General features: G+C 40.5%; 1 protein-coding gene across 1 annotated transcript in view; it reads left to right on the top strand.

Annotated features, from left to right (window-relative positions):
- Nucleotides 1-1239: 1239 nt before the first annotated feature.
- Nucleotides 1240-14281, top strand: part of DSP (desmoplakin) — a 28185-nt gene continuing 15143 nt past the window's right edge. Inside the window, exons 1-11 of the mRNA XM_010014370.1 lie at nt 1240-1335; nt 3043-3191; nt 3535-3709; nt 6347-6475; nt 7434-7484; nt 8510-8671; nt 9602-9706; nt 10900-10995; nt 11245-11370; nt 12213-12365; nt 13892-14046. Of these exons, the coding sequence (XP_010012672.1) occupies nt 1309-1335; nt 3043-3191; nt 3535-3709; nt 6347-6475; nt 7434-7484; nt 8510-8671; nt 9602-9706; nt 10900-10995; nt 11245-11370; nt 12213-12365; nt 13892-14046 (1328 nt within the window). The 5' untranslated portion in view covers nt 1240-1308. The remainder of the gene's footprint in view (nt 1336-3042; nt 3192-3534; nt 3710-6346; nt 6476-7433; nt 7485-8509; nt 8672-9601; nt 9707-10899; nt 10996-11244; nt 11371-12212; nt 12366-13891; nt 14047-14281) is intronic.

The raw sequence follows: 14281 nt of genomic DNA, 5'->3' as shown, positions 1-14281 counted from the left end.
TGTTTCTCACCACTCCAGTGGTTTTCCCAAGGACAGTTCTGCCAGGCTTTTTACATTGTCACAATTCCTTTTGTGAAGGATAGTCGGAGTCTGTTGAAGTCAGTGGAAAGATTTCCATTGAATCCAGATGACTTGCTGGCTCTGAGCTGGACAGGTTCGCAACTGATAGTCTTTTTGATGTTAGTATGTTGCATGGAAGGTTTGAACCTCCAGTGATTTGTAATAGAAAAGGTTACCTACTGTGAGCACAGGAGTAAGAAAACTAGGTAAGGCTTGGAAATGTCTTAGTTTCTTACTCTTAGTCTCTTAGTAGTGGTTTATTTTAGTTTCACTGGCAAGCGCTTGGGCTTGGGAGCCGCCTGGGCTTGCTTGGGAGCTCTGATTCCATCAGCAAGGAATGGTTCCTTGCTTGAAGCACCTCACCCACATTCAACTAGCAGCGGCTCGCTTTGGTGGCTGAATCCCAAATGCTGGAAAAGCAACCTTCCGGTGGTATGGATGCAGTAGATTATGTGCAAGACAACAATAATGACCCTTTTATCTATCTTGATTTTTTTCCCCCGACTAGTGTTCTCAGTTCTGGAGTTTTACTTGGAACTCCCACTTTATTTGTTTGTAAGAAAGCATGCCCTCTAATTCCAGGTCCTACATCTGTTTTTGTAGTAACTTGTGCATCCTGCAGTTCGTTCTTAAGACACCGCACTATCTTCATGCATTTCTGCTGATAAAAGGGCCCTTCATACACTTGTATGGACTTGTGTGCTCATGCGCTTGTGTAGCAGAGGATTCTGCTTTTCTTTATGCTCTGACATTAGATGTCTGGTGTGATAACATGTAGGTTACCATCATGCAAAGGCTATGTTTTAATCTATTGACTTTAACGAAGATCACTAATAATTCATTCTTACTGTTAATACTGCCAAAAATGTGTCTATCAAAGCTACACATACCAATACTGGGGGAAAAAACTTTGTTGTCTGTGGCATGCCATTTTCCGCCTTCTGCTCTATGCTGTGGTGAAGTCAGTCCATGCCTGCTGTTACAGAATTGTAAAGTTGCTCTGAAATCATGGAGTCGGCATTAAGACTTCACAGTGCAGTCATGCAGGAGGGCCAGATAAAGCATGTGTGCCTCTGTGAAGCTAAATGAGGTGGATTATCCCTATTTCTTGTGTCTTCAAAGTGTGTGATTACTCGGTACTTACTTCATCTTCTTCTTCTGCCCCACAACAGTCAGAATGGGACCTGTACAGTGTCCAGACGCCAGAACACCATCCAGGAGCTTTTGCAAAACTGTTCGGATTGCCTGATGCGAGCTGAGCTCATAGTACAACCCGTGAGTGCTTCTTGTTCTTCTTATCAAAAGTGGTTATGAATATTACAGGGAATGAATGCTGCATTGTTGTCTGGAGTCACAGGCTCTGCTTCTTCATCTCCTTTCTCCCCTTTCAGCTGTTTGTGTGAGGCAACTGGGAGTGCAGTAGCATGCCTCCTTCGTCTCCCTCTTCTGTCTGCACTCAAGTGTTCAGTAAAACTGAAATGCATCTGATTAAGAAAAGGGGGACTTCTTGATAAAAAAACCCAACAAAACAACAAAACCACCCTTCAGACAGATTCTACTACATCTTATTTTTCAGTTTTAGATCAAGACCACTGTCAGTATAAACAGATATTAATAATGTTATGACCACTTACGCTCTCTTAGTGTGTCCTGTAAAATATTGTCATCATTTTCTGGGCCATAATGAACCTGAACCACCAGAGAAAAAACCTTTATTACCTTGATTTTATTTTTCCAGAGGATTCCTAAAGTAGCACATGAAACTTGCTTAAAATCTTCTGGTCTGTTTCACCCTAAATGCATACAGATGATCTTTGCTATACACTACACTGATATAAACCCATAGCACCTGGGGGTGGGTTGTTCATTGGCTCTAGATTCAGTCCCGGTGAACGTGGGATGTCCTCTGTTCCTGCTGAAGTCAGAGAAGGTGCAGGGTGGTGAGTACATCCTGCTGTTGAGGCCACTGAGATGCAAAGCCCATTCACAGTTCTGGCAGCGTATGTGATTTAATGCACACTTTTGGACACTCTGTGAACAGAAAATTCTTTTGGGAATGAACTCTATCGTTAGCAGTTCATTTCATTTTCAGAGATAGAGCATGTGTGAGCATGTTTATGTAAAAATCAATGCCAGAGTAAACACTACATCATGTTAAGGATTAATATTATTCCACTGAAGTTAAAAGAACATGATGCTTAGTTCCAGCTTGGTGCCACAACATACGTTGCTTACTTTGGGTTTTTTCTTTTCTTCCTGAGGTACAAAGTAATGAGGTCCATCAATATTTTATTTGCAAAATCAAATCACAGCTGGGTTATGTTTTGATCAGCGTGGCTGTTTCAGTGTGGGATGAGATCAAAAAGCACACCTTCCTCCTTGAAGCACCATGACCATGCTGGTCCTCTGTGCTGAGACGGTGCATGAAGAATTTGCCTAGACTTTGAGTGATAAGGTGGGATGCAAATATGACAGGGCATGGGGCTGGTTCTAGGCAGACAGGGTGCAGTCTGTGTTTTTGCAGGGGAGGAAAGTCTTAGAACCTCAGGGAAACTTTTGAAAAACCAGGAGCAATATCCACGAACTCCCACTAGGACAGTGTTTGCTTCTCATCCTCTAAACACAAAAGCATAAGGTCTTAAAAACTTAGCACACTGTGTGAAGTCTTGGCTCTGCTGAAATAAACATCAATCAGGATGTGCTGTTCTTCATGGAAAGGCTTGGTTGGTACTATGTTTTAATAATGTTTTTTCATGTTTTATTTATAATAAGGACTTTCTAATGACTGTGGATCCTCTGTTAATTTGCCTTCTGCCAGTTAAAGCTGGCAATCAGAGACCTAGCAGTTGAAAACTATCATGCTTCCTAAAAATGATCAGTCCTCATAACATCTCTTTTAAAACAACGAAGCTGAAGCTTAGATGATGAATATTTAATTTAATCTCACATCTTGTTTTGTTTTGTTTGGTTTGTTTGTTTTAGGAATTGAAATATGGGGATGGTGTCCAAATTAGAGGGAACAGGGATCTGGAAGAGTGTTTTGCACAGGCAAATGACCAAATGGATATCCTGGATGGGCTGATCAGAGAGATGAGGCAGATGGGCCAGCCCTGTGACATGTATCAGAAAAGGTATTGCCAGGGAATGGGGGAGGGAATGTGGCTGATAAGTTTCTGGTATCTCAAGTGCTTGCCTTCTCTGGTGTTGCAGGATGTGACAGAAACCAGTAAGGTGGAACTAAATCTCTTTGGGGCTTGCTAATATGGATAAGGGCCTTGCAGTAATATATTTCTTACTAAATTTCACACCTTGGTTGTCTCTATGAAATTGTAGTCAGCATATTTTTTCCACAGCCTGTACTTTCAGCACTTTGTTTTGAATACTTGGTGGTCCAGTAGGAGAGATGAATTGTGTTTTTTTTAATGTTTTCTGGGTGTTTTCCTGATAAACACTAAGTGGTTCCTTCCCTTTCAGGCTGCTTCAACTTCAAGAGCAAATGCGTGCCCTGTACAAAGCCATCAGTGTTCCCCGTGCCAGGAGGGCCAGCTCCAAAGGTGGTGGTTGCTACTCCTCTCAGAGTGGCTCAGGCTGGGACGAGTACACGAAACGTGTCACAAGTGAATGTTTAAACTGGATGAGGCAGCAGAAGGTAAATCCGTGCAAAGCCCAGAGGCAGTATGAAGACCTGGTGGTGTTTATGAATATCACCTCACACGCAGTAATATTTTGGATGCCAGTAGAAAATTAAAAGCACATGTGAATGCTAGTATATTATTCCAAATTTCCCCTCCCTCCCCACCCTCAAATTGAATATATAGTGAATTTTGGGGTCGTCTTTGTAGAGGAAAAAGCATGGAAGCTAGCTTTGAAAACTAAATGAGACACAGCTGTTAACATAACAAAGACTGCCATGTTTGCATTAGGGATTATTACACTTGATATTTCCTTCCTTCCTTCCACAGATTTCCTTTATGATTCATATTTATTTTAACCCTTTACACAGATAGGACCAGCTTTACAGATTTAACCATTGTCTGGTATTTTACAGTTGTTCCCCACCTCTAACCTATCCTTATCTCAGTGGGAGCCAGAAGACAGAGCTTATTGCCACAGGACTAGGCTTTCAGAAGTCACTGCTGAAAGACACACAGAAATGATGTTGCTATCTGTTGCATTTCCAGAATAAATTTTCCTGTGCACAGCTGTTGATGGTGTAACCTGGAGTAGAAAACGGATGTTGAATGCTCATAGTCTGTTTTTGTGGTGCTGCAGTGAAAGTTGTTTGTTTGTGGTTGGACAGCTCTTTCTGAGAGACAGGGAGCATGGAATAAGGTGGCTTAAGTTATACTTTGCAGGCTCCTTGTAGATTGAAATTGCATATTTTTATCTCTCTCTATTAGGTTGTTGCTTAGTGATCCTGTCATTGTTATCTGCATATGGTGTTTGCCAGGTGGCTGCTATGTAAACCAGATGAGGAGAGCTCTGTACAGCTGCCATAGTTTTATGTGGGTGCTGGTCACAGTCTAGTTTTTCAGTGCCCTCCCACAGCGTGACATGTTTTAAAGGAAGATGGGGAAGTGGAGGTGCAGTCCTTGAGTGGTAACATGGATAAGGATTGTGCCTGGGCAGTGACAGTGGACATGATTGCTTTACACACTCTGTGGGAGAGTAGGCTAATCGTCAGACATGCCATAGTTTGAGGAGTGATGTTGAACAGACACTAGGCATGCTTCCAGCGCTGAAAGATGGTGAACATACTGCACCTCCCTAAGACACCACATGACACCCAGGTCAGACACCCCCTTGTCAAGCACAGGAAGCATAAGCAAGTGCTTTATAGCTGTGTTCCCACACAAAACCTCCTGTGAAAGTAAAAGGCTCTCCCTCTCCCTTTTTCAGTCCCTAATGCAAAGCTGACGTGGGGACAGTAAGTGCTTAGCTCCCCGTTGGGTTTTTGAGTTTTTTTTTAGGGAAAATTAATTTTGAACTTTACACCATGCATCTTCTTCCCTTCGTGCCTCACTGTGTCCCATTACCTGTTAACGTTGGGACTAGAATAACATTTGCCCTAGTAACAAAATGGGATGTGGGAAAAAGGTCTGAGCAGCTGTGGTTTTCTGCTGGTGTTTTTCTGTTTTCTGTCTGGATGGTTTGCTGACAGGAGAATCAGGTGGTAGGAGGCTTGGTCAAATTCCCAGCGCAGAATTAGGGAAAGTGCAGTGAAATCCGGACAGCCTTTGTTCGCATTCTGGCAGTCAGCCAGGGCTGCCACTGTTGCTACAGAGTCTTTGGGCTGTTTAAATACAATGAGAAGGGTCAAAGTCCTGTAACTTTCAGGTGGCTGGATGCAAAATGGTTTTGCTTCTTGGATCATTTTCAACACTGCCTTTGAACCCCTACGCTTGAGAGTAGTTTGGCCTTTATTGTTATCTGTTGACTCACAGAGATTTCGCTTCAGGCTGGTAATTACCAAATTCGGTCCTAACCCAAGATTAAGATACCTATTTCTTTACCGTGTGCCTGTGCAGACAGGCATTCAGATATAGATGGAGTGTGTCTTCACAGCATAAAAGACGATTTGGAGTTTGAGGAGCTGAACTGTGAATTCAGTGGCTTTTAATATTTGAAAATAATGCAATGAAGTTTTTAAAGTTAGTAATTATCCAGGTGTGTTACTTTTTTTTTCAAAGGCTTTTCCTGGAGATTTTCACTCAGCATCCTACAATAAATATTGCCAAAATGCAAAACGAACAACATGTTCTGTAATACTTCCAGTGTATCTTCAGTTTCTTCATTTAGATTGACTGCACTGAACTGAAGCTATTGTAGTTTACATGGGTGTAGTTAAAATGGAAGTACAGTGTACTTGGCTACAGAACTTGACTCTGGGTATTTTCACATGAACTGCATGAATAGCATTGTTTGATAAAGTCATAATTTGTTTTCAGAGTGATAACAATGTAACTATACTGTAGCACATAGGAGAACAGTTTGGTCCAAAGAAAACAGTTTGGTCCAAAGAAAACTACACTACTGAGTGTGCTTCATCTTGTCTAGTTTTAAGCAACTTAAATATTTTCTGTACTTTGTTTCTTCTACTTTGGGAGCCTGTCACACAGTTTAAGTGATTACAATTTAATGAAATTGTAACCCTCTATCCTGAGCTTCCCTTTGTACAGTTTACTATCTACTGCGTAGTCATGTTTCCTTCAGTTCAATTCCTTTATGCTCCAATTTAGATAATAATGTTGGGAATGAAACTGCAAATACTGTCTCTTTCTCCTAGGCTGAAATGGAGCTAGTGAAATGGGGGTTTGATGCAGCATCCATTGAGCAACAAATTGGCGACCATAGGAGAACTCACAATGCCATTGGAGACTATCGCTGGCACCTGGACAAAGTCAAAACAGATCTGGTAATTACTGTCTTCCCTTACATGTTGCTTAGTCTAGATTTATATCATTGGCTCACCAGTATTCCACTACAAAAAGGAATGCTGAGTAATTCAGCTTCTCTTCAGAAAGTACTGGTATCACAACAGCAACCACTTTCAACCCTAGTATTTATTATTTTGTTATTATTTTGTGTTCCACTCCTTTCCCCAGAATTTGAAAATGAAATTTTGGTAGCTATTTAACATTTTGTTGTTGTATACCAAGGCTTGCAAATAAATATGGCAACATTTTTTGTGAGAAGAATGGCTAAGAATGATTATTCTCACTTCCTGTTTAGGTACATTAAAACAAGCAAGTAAAAGGATAAGGTGGGTGCTTAGATACCACCTTGAGTAGTGGGGGAGTTTCTGTGGAAAATGTCCAAGCTTAGAGCTTTTCTTAGGTGTTGGGGTATTTGTTTTGGGTGGGTTTTTTTTTTGTTTGGTTGTTTTGGGGTTTTTTTCTTTTCTTTTCTTTTTTTTTTTTTCCCCTCTGAAGCTTCTCTTCCCCTCTGGATTTTGTGATTGGAATACAAAAGTCACTGAAAATGCAGTGGTTAACTTTCTCTCCTACCAGCCCAGCAGCTAGGTATAGGAGAGAGGAAGTTTACTTCATTCCCATTCTTCTTTTCTGTTAATCGCTCACAGGGACAGGAGGAAAGAAAGTTGGATCAAAAAAAAAAGTACTTCATTCTGGAGCTCTGGTCTCCCAGTCAAGCTGAAGAGTGGGTGTTACTTCCTTTTCCTTTCCACTCCAGATAGGCAAGGTGATAGTCTGGCCCTATGGAATCCCAGTTCCAAGGCTGTGCAAGTTCTGAGTCATAGAAATTTGCAGAGTACCACCTGTAGTTCTAACATATGGTACTGACAGTCTGAAGGAGATACCAGCATATAGGCAACTTGTAAAAGGCTCACTAAATATTTGCTGTTTCTGTTTCAGCGGGAGAAGGCGGCGGTTCATCAGCTGGAGGAGGAATATGAAGGACTGCTGGTGAGCATGAGATGTGTTTATTTCTGAAACCCTCTATGATGAATGCTGGTTTTGCTTTATTAACAGCGGTGTGATAGTCAAGGGACACTCCAGGTTTCAACAGAGTGACAGATGAATATTTAGATAATCCTATTCTGCAGTAAACTGACAGTGGTTTGTAGTTCCTACAAGGTTCAGTTTGAGTCATGAACTTGAGATTAATTCATTACCTGGTGTGTAATTGACTTACTCTCACAAGAAAGTTTCTAGTTTGCACATGGTGAAGGGAGTTGGTCACTAAGCAGGTGAAGAGTAGAACTTTACCTCCTTAATGGGAGTAAATATAGTGATGAAGTTAGTATATATATCATAGAATGGTTTGGGTTGGAAGGGACCTTAAAGATCACCAGTTTCAAAACCCTCTGCTATGGACAAGGGCACCTTCCGTTAGATTGGGTTGTGAAGGTTAAAAAGTTACTCAAAGGTGGGATTTGAACCACATTCGTTGCTCCCACTTTGGACTTCATGTAAAATACAGTGAACATTCTGTGCAAATGGTAGATTTAAACCTTGGGATTAGAAGCTGAGTCCTGTACACATTTCGAGCAACAGGATGTGTGTTATGATGTGAGAACAGAGACGGAATCTTTTCATGAAGTGTCATCTGTGTAAAAGGTGCTGCTACAACATCAAGGATGTACTGAGGTGCAAATAAAAGTGATCTTAAATGTTCAGGCATTTCTTGTATTTTCATCCGTGCCTTTTTGCTTGTCTACATGTCTGCTACATTTATGTTTGAAATAATGCTGCTGACTTCAGGTTCCCATTGTTCTGTAAATCTAGACATATTGTCTAGTGTCCATTGCCAGCAGGTTTCATAGCTTAGTAAACCCAAGCACATTACCTGCTGTCCATATTACCAGATGTGTGGTTTTTACTGTTATTTTAGTTTTTTATTGAAAAGAAAAGGTCATGTTGGCCTCCCTTCTCCACCCAGCAGAGGCATTTCTGTGTTTAAGGTTTCTCATTTTTGGAATTTCTTGCAGAAATACTCCTTTGAGAGAATGGATCAGCTCCGTCAATTCCAGAACCTCATCCAAGCCACCAGCAGAGAGATCATGTGGATCAATGACTGTGAGGAAGAGGAGCTTCTCTATGACTGGAGTGACAGAAACACTGACATCTCCAGGAAGCAGGAGGCCTTCTCTGTAAGACAGCTCAAACTCCCCATGTTTTCCATGTTTCTCTTCTGGGATACTGAGGGAGGAACAGCCTGGCTCAGGGTGGGGGGCTGATCACAATGTAGTCCTTTCTTTACTCTTTCGAAGTGCCTGAGGAATTTTATCAACACTTTTGGATCAAGTACTGTGTGACAACATTTTGAGTCAAGATGGGACACCTATTGGAAGATTGTGCTCCCTTTCAACTAGTTGTCATGGTTTCTTTTGATCTTAGAAGCTGGCCTTATCAGTACTGTCTGCTGTGGACAGTAATCACATATAGCTTGCGCACACAGTCATTATGTTGGCAAGCTAAACCGAGGGACTTGAATCAAGCAGTTTAATTCTCCCTGTCAGGACTATGTAGGGTTTAGGGGTGTCCCCATGTTTGGCCCTGATTGTCTGTGATGAGGAAGTAGAACTATACCAGAGGGAACTGCTCTCTTCCTCTGGCAGTTTTGCCAGCACCATGTTGAGTGCACAGTCAGAGGTAGTTTGCACTGCTGCTTGCCTTCTGTAGGTAATTGAGCACGTGCATTTCTTTAACCAATATTGGTGCTGATCATCAAATTGGAAAAGGAATGAAAGTTCACACTATTAAGGAGGTATTGATATTTTAGTTCAGTTGTTCTGGATGTTGCAAAACGCAGTCATTTTTGCTTCCATTGTTCCTAGGAAAAGCAGAACTTTGGATGCTTTGCTCTGTGAAGCAGCAGGTGTAGAGACTAGAACTGAGATGAGTGTACCTTCTTTGATTCTACTGTCTTCATAAATAACTTCAGTATACTGAATAGGATTACTATGTAGTGTTAGCAGGAATCATTTTACATTACCACAACTATCTGGAAATTTTTAAGTAAATCATCCTGTGCATCATACGTTTGGGGACTTGTTTAATGCTGTGTTTTGGTTGTTTAGAAACGCATGAGTGAACTGGAGCTGAAAGAAAAAGAACTCAATAAGCTTAAGCAAGAAAGTGACCAGCTAGTACTCAACCAGCACCCTGCTTCAGACAAAATCGAGGTGAGTTAGACTGCATGATTTCACTTGCTCCTTCCATTGCTACATGGGAAAAGTTCTCAGTGAAAGTCTGCAAATGAAATGCTACACTTGGACCTGAGAAGGGTTTGCCTACAAAAAAGCATGTCCATGTTTTATGGAGCTGCTGTAGTAAATGCTCCTACCTTCTTCTACAAACCTGGCCACAACAAGTGCAGACTTCTTACGAGCTGAGAGCTCTCATTGCTATCAAATTTGATGATAGATGCATGTAAAAAGTAATACAAGGCTTAGAATGTTGTCTGAGTGTATTGAAATTGCTGTATCCTGAATTGACTACAGTGCAGAGGAATTTATGGTGGGAAGGTATGTGGTTGTTCTTCTGCTATCTCAGTAGGCATGTTTTGAAGAAAGCCACACCCTTTATTAAGGGTTTATGTTTAATCCAGGTGCAAATACTTTCTGCAACTGAAATTCATAGTGCATTTCTGCAGCTTATCCAAGACAGTTCTGTTTTCACAGCTTGATGTGCATTTACCTTTCAATTACAAAAGCTGCAACAATTTGGAAAATCTGATTTTATTAGGAAATTTTGTTACAGTTGCTACAGTTCAGACTCTGTTAAGAACCATGAAACTGAAAGCAGCTAATGGGAAAAAAATAAATTAGTCCTTCCTCCTTTTCAATGTATTTACTTTGTTAACATGTTGTATAAAATCACTGTTCATATTTTTTCTGTGGTCTGTTTCTGCTTTAAAGGAAAGATCCTTGTAAGCTCCAACAGCGAAGTAAGAGTCGTGTGTAATTTTCTAAAGAATATACACGAGGACTACTTAAGAAGTTTGAATTTAAAAATAGCCATCATAAAAAAATCATGTGTGATATTGTTCCTTGGAAGAAGAACATGACAATTTGCAATTGAAACATTTTATTTGCACTACTGTTTGTGCATTTCATCCCTTTTCACTCATGTAGTTCAGGATTTATGCTGATAAAACAAAATTCAAGTAATGAACAAATTTCTGCATCCCACAAGCAGGCATTTAACTCATTTCGCTTAGGTAGATGCATAGAAGTGGGGGAACTATTTGCATGAGTTTGTTGTAGCAGATTTTTCATTTGCATTTATGTGGAGCATAAATAGTTTTGCTTGAGTCTAGGTACAGGAGAGAGATCAGTGTGATGGTTTGAGTTCTGTGTATTGCTATTTTTATTAGGCCTACATGGATACATTACAAACTCAGTGGAGCTGGATTCTTCAGATCACCAAATGCATTGATGTTCATCTGAAAGAGAACGCAGCTTACTTTCAGGTGAGTAGTGATGTGGAGAATTTACACTACTTTTTTAAAAAGAGTGAATCCCATCATAGATATTTTTTCTGTACCTTTCTGAATCTTTCTAAATGCATGCTTAAATATGTATAACACACTGTTACCATACTGTAAATTCTACCATTCTGCCAGATGTGAACTGGGATTTCTCATGAAAAGAATCTGTGGATTTTTAGCAGACATATTTAAGAGCTGTATATGACTGAAATCACAACTTTTCTCCAATAGTTCTTTGAAGAGGCCCAAGCCACGGAGTGCTACTTGAAAAACTTACAAGACTCCATCAGAAAGAAGTTCATCTGTGATAAGAGCATGTCACTGCAGTCTTTACTGGAGCAGATCAAAGAGCTGGAGGTACTGTCACACCCACCTGACAAGTTATGTTCTGCTTTCCTTGGAAATCAGTTGCCCCCTTCAGATGCCAGATGTAAACCCAGGTGTACTGCAATTTTTATATACAGTACTGTATGAACTTGAAACCATAACAGCATATTTCTGCCTATTTCTTAGTAAAGCCTACAGACAGATCAGTGATATTCCAATTCATGTAATACTGTTTGGGAACTCTGATTTCTTTTTAAACCTGGAATGAGCCCAACAAATTCCAAAGTTTCTGACATGCTAACAAATTAAAAAAAGACTTTCATACATAGGTGGTAGAATAGATTCTGCCTCAAAGGATAAGTGCATTCAAATAATTACTCACTGTGTCACTATATCACTGTAGTCTCTTTGAAATGATTTAACTCAGCTTTTTTTAGTTAAGTATTTCCTCATCATGAATTAGGTACTGCGATTCCAGTTTGAATATACCAGAGAAAAAATGGTCAGTGATGTAAAAAGTCAATTGATGAAGTTAGGTTTGAGAGTGTAGTTCTACAGGGGTTTTTGTTAGCATCTATGTTATAATAGATTCTTTCCATTTATGCCTCTGTTTCTTAAGCATCACTTCAATCACATTACAGATCTGTATGAAACACTTCCTTGCCAGAGCTACAAAGATACTTAGTTTGATGTTTCTCTTCCCTTTTTTTTAAAACTGCAGTTTTTCATTATAGGCCAAAGGCTTATCCCACTGGAGCTAAAGGAAGTTTTGCCTACTTTTAGCTCCGGATGTATCCCTCTTAATAAAACAGTGGGAAGTAGATGTGGTTTCTTTTTAGAATGATTTTTTAACATACAATTAATCTTTGCAGAATGAACGAGAGAGAATTCTTGAATACAAGAGGCAAGTGCAGAGTTTGGTGAATAAATCCAAGAAGATTGTGCAGCTGAAGCCACGTAACCCAGACTACCGGAGTAATAAGCCCATTATCCTCAAGGCTCTTTGTGACTACAAACAGGATCTGGTATTGTATCCCTTTCTGGCTGAGAACACATATCATGTAAATTAGAACATGGCAAATGATATAGTAAACAAATTGTTGAGCTGAGGGGTATAGTCCCTTTGCTTTTGGTCAGCATTTCTTTGACAAAAAAGCTTTGACTTTCTTGCAATTATGAATAAATAAGCTAGGTTCTGGTTGTTTAACAAGTGTAGTCTAAATTATTAGTATTCGTCCATTAAATAGCATTGATACTCACAGTTCAAGTTAACACAGAAAAGTCTTATTGGTAATGGGGTTAAAATTGTTATACAGCTGCTTCTCAGCATCTACGCCCTTTTTTTTTGATGATTGTTCACCTTTCCAATGTCCCTCTGGGTTCTTAGGTTACCATTTCATCTAACAAAAGGTGAGGAATATACAGTGAGTCATTGGTATCCCCAGTTTTTTGCTGGATGGAGTACGAAACTCATGGTTTTTCTTCTTCCTCAGCACTGGGGCTGATTTGGCTTATTTCTATGTTTTTTTTCTTAACAGTAGGCTTAGATGTGTTTTCTGCTTACATGGTGTTTCTCTTCACTGCTTCCCAATTACCCAGCTTTTCTATTCAGTTATCTGTAAAACTTGTTTTACCTGATTTATTAGGTTGCACTCTTGTAGCAATCAGTAATTGGCCACTGTGATTTGTATTTACAGTCTGAGGTTTCTGCTGTTCAATCTGTGTCTGCACTTTTCCATACCACATTTTATTCGAGTCACAGGAGTTCAGCCCACATAGAGTAACTAATTGTTACTATAAGGAAAAGTACACAAATTTAGGCAAGTTACCTGACTACTTGCTAATCAGTCTTACTTTAAGCAAGCTAAATGCTGCTCAGACGAAAGTTAGCCCAGACTAGTCTGGAGGCACTCTGTGCTCAGATCAATGCAAAGCCCATGGCCTTTTACTAGTTAATGTCAAAAATTGTATTTGCTGGCTGTGGAGACGTGATACAGGCAGAGTCCAGTCTGGATAAATTATAGGAGGAGTCTCTCCATCTTGGATGTGAGTGGGCTGTAACCTGCACTGTGGCAACATCCATGGCTGCATGGTGTCAGGATTTCTGGCAGGTGGTGGATCTAGCTTTGCTGCACTTGCTCCCAGTCCCATCACAAATATAGGTGCAGCACTAGGCATCCATATGCCTCCAGCTCTCTGGCTTCCAGCCATACATGGCTGCATAGCTTACTGTGGCTGTGTATCCATATTTAGTCTTTGATATTTGTCATGGCAAGCTCAGAGTCTGATGATGACCTGGGCTGGCAACTGCTCAGGGTGTTTTGTGGCTCCCACTTGGTTTCCTTGGGTTTTGTTCATGTGGAAACCAGATTCAGGGAGAAGAGGCTGATCTGTACTTGCCCTGTTATGAAGGCAAGATGCACACCCAGACCTAGCATCTGGGAAGCACTTCCACTTCTGTGATCTAGATGCATCTTCCTTGTCTGTCTCTCCTAGAAACCCCATCTTACTAAAGTAAATTAAAAAATGTTTTTTTGTGTGTTCCTTACAGAAAACAGTGCGCAAAGGAGATGAATGTATCCTGAAGGACAATAATGAGCGCAGCAAGTGGCTGGTGACAGGCCCTGGAGGAGTGGATATGCTGGTGCCATCTGTTAGTCTTATCATCCCACCCCCAAATCCATTAGCAGTGGATCTTGCTACCAAGTGAGTTGCTGCCTGGGTTTGGACACCTACCACTGGGATTAGGTAGAATAGCTCTCTAAAAATAGTAGCCAATTACAAAATCTGGTTTCTGCCTTGATCAGAGTGCACCCTGACCCTTACAGGATGGAAGATTAAGGGCTAGACCCTTGACTTCAGTGAAGCTTGCTGGGATTTAGGTTGGCATGTTTAAAACCTATTTTAAAGTTTTTGCTAGGTTGGCAATATTTAAAACTTC

The sequence above is a fragment of the Nestor notabilis genome, unplaced genomic scaffold (genome assembly GCF_000696875.1).
Source record: "Nestor notabilis isolate BGI_N333 unplaced genomic scaffold, ASM69687v1 scaffold17035, whole genome shotgun sequence".
NCBI classification, from domain to species: domain Eukaryota; kingdom Metazoa; phylum Chordata; class Aves; order Psittaciformes; family Psittacidae; genus Nestor; species Nestor notabilis.
Note: the sequence above shows the minus strand (reverse complement) of the source record. Positions and strands in the feature narration are given on the sequence as shown.